We start from the raw sequence: 664 nt of genomic DNA on the forward strand, positions 1-664 counted from the left end.
CTGTTTCCCTTGCGCAGGCCGAGAAGCAAGGGCGAGTATTTGTTCGTGATAATTCAGCTGCTGTTTGGTCTGCTGCTGTTCGCCACTGTGCTTGGACACGTGGCCAACATCGTAACTTCCGTCAGCTCGGAGAGAAAGGAGTTTCAGGGTGAGTGAAAAGCAAATCCAATTATTTCGCGTGCAACCCGATCCTCTTTTCGATCGGCGAAAAATCGAACACCCCTGTAACGTGCGATTGCCATTCCCAAATGCGATTGTTTCGCCACGAGGAACCGTTCGCTGCACACACGCGGTTTCATCGACCGGTCGCGCGCCAAAGAAAAGTTCCTCTGTGGTGATTCGCTGCGAAACGTAACTCCGAAGGCAACGCGAGAAATTGAACCGGTAGAAAGAATTTTGGGCGAGAAAGATTTCGTTTTATTAGCCGCAAGTGTAAATGATAATTCTGAAGAGTTATCGTATTTATCGAAATCGAGATATTTTTTCACTTGATAGACTTTAGTCCATGGTTCTAAAGCATATTGGTATAATTATTTAGAAATATTCCATTTTTGTCTTGTTTTATTTACTCTGAATTTTTTCTGGGTATTTAAATTAATATGATCATTTAGAAATATTCCATTTTTTTAATTTTGCAATTTTGTCTTATTTTGTTTACTCTGGA

The 664-nt window shown here is 41.3% G+C and overlaps 1 protein-coding gene across 1 annotated transcript in view; it reads left to right on the top strand.

Annotated features, from left to right (window-relative positions):
- The window catches only part of LOC108575325 (cyclic nucleotide-gated cation channel alpha-3-like), a 134,711-nt gene that overhangs the window by 102,159 nt on the left and 31,888 nt on the right, over positions 1–664 (top strand). The window contains exon 7 of the mRNA XM_017938091.1: positions 18–148. Within this exon, the coding sequence (XP_017793580.1) occupies positions 18–148 (131 nt within the window). The remainder of the gene's footprint in view (positions 1–17; positions 149–664) is intronic.

The sequence above is a fragment of the Habropoda laboriosa genome, unplaced genomic scaffold, assembly GCF_001263275.1.
Source record: "Habropoda laboriosa isolate 0110345459 unplaced genomic scaffold, ASM126327v1 scaffold143, whole genome shotgun sequence".
In the NCBI taxonomy this organism is placed as follows: domain Eukaryota; kingdom Metazoa; phylum Arthropoda; class Insecta; order Hymenoptera; family Apidae; genus Habropoda; species Habropoda laboriosa.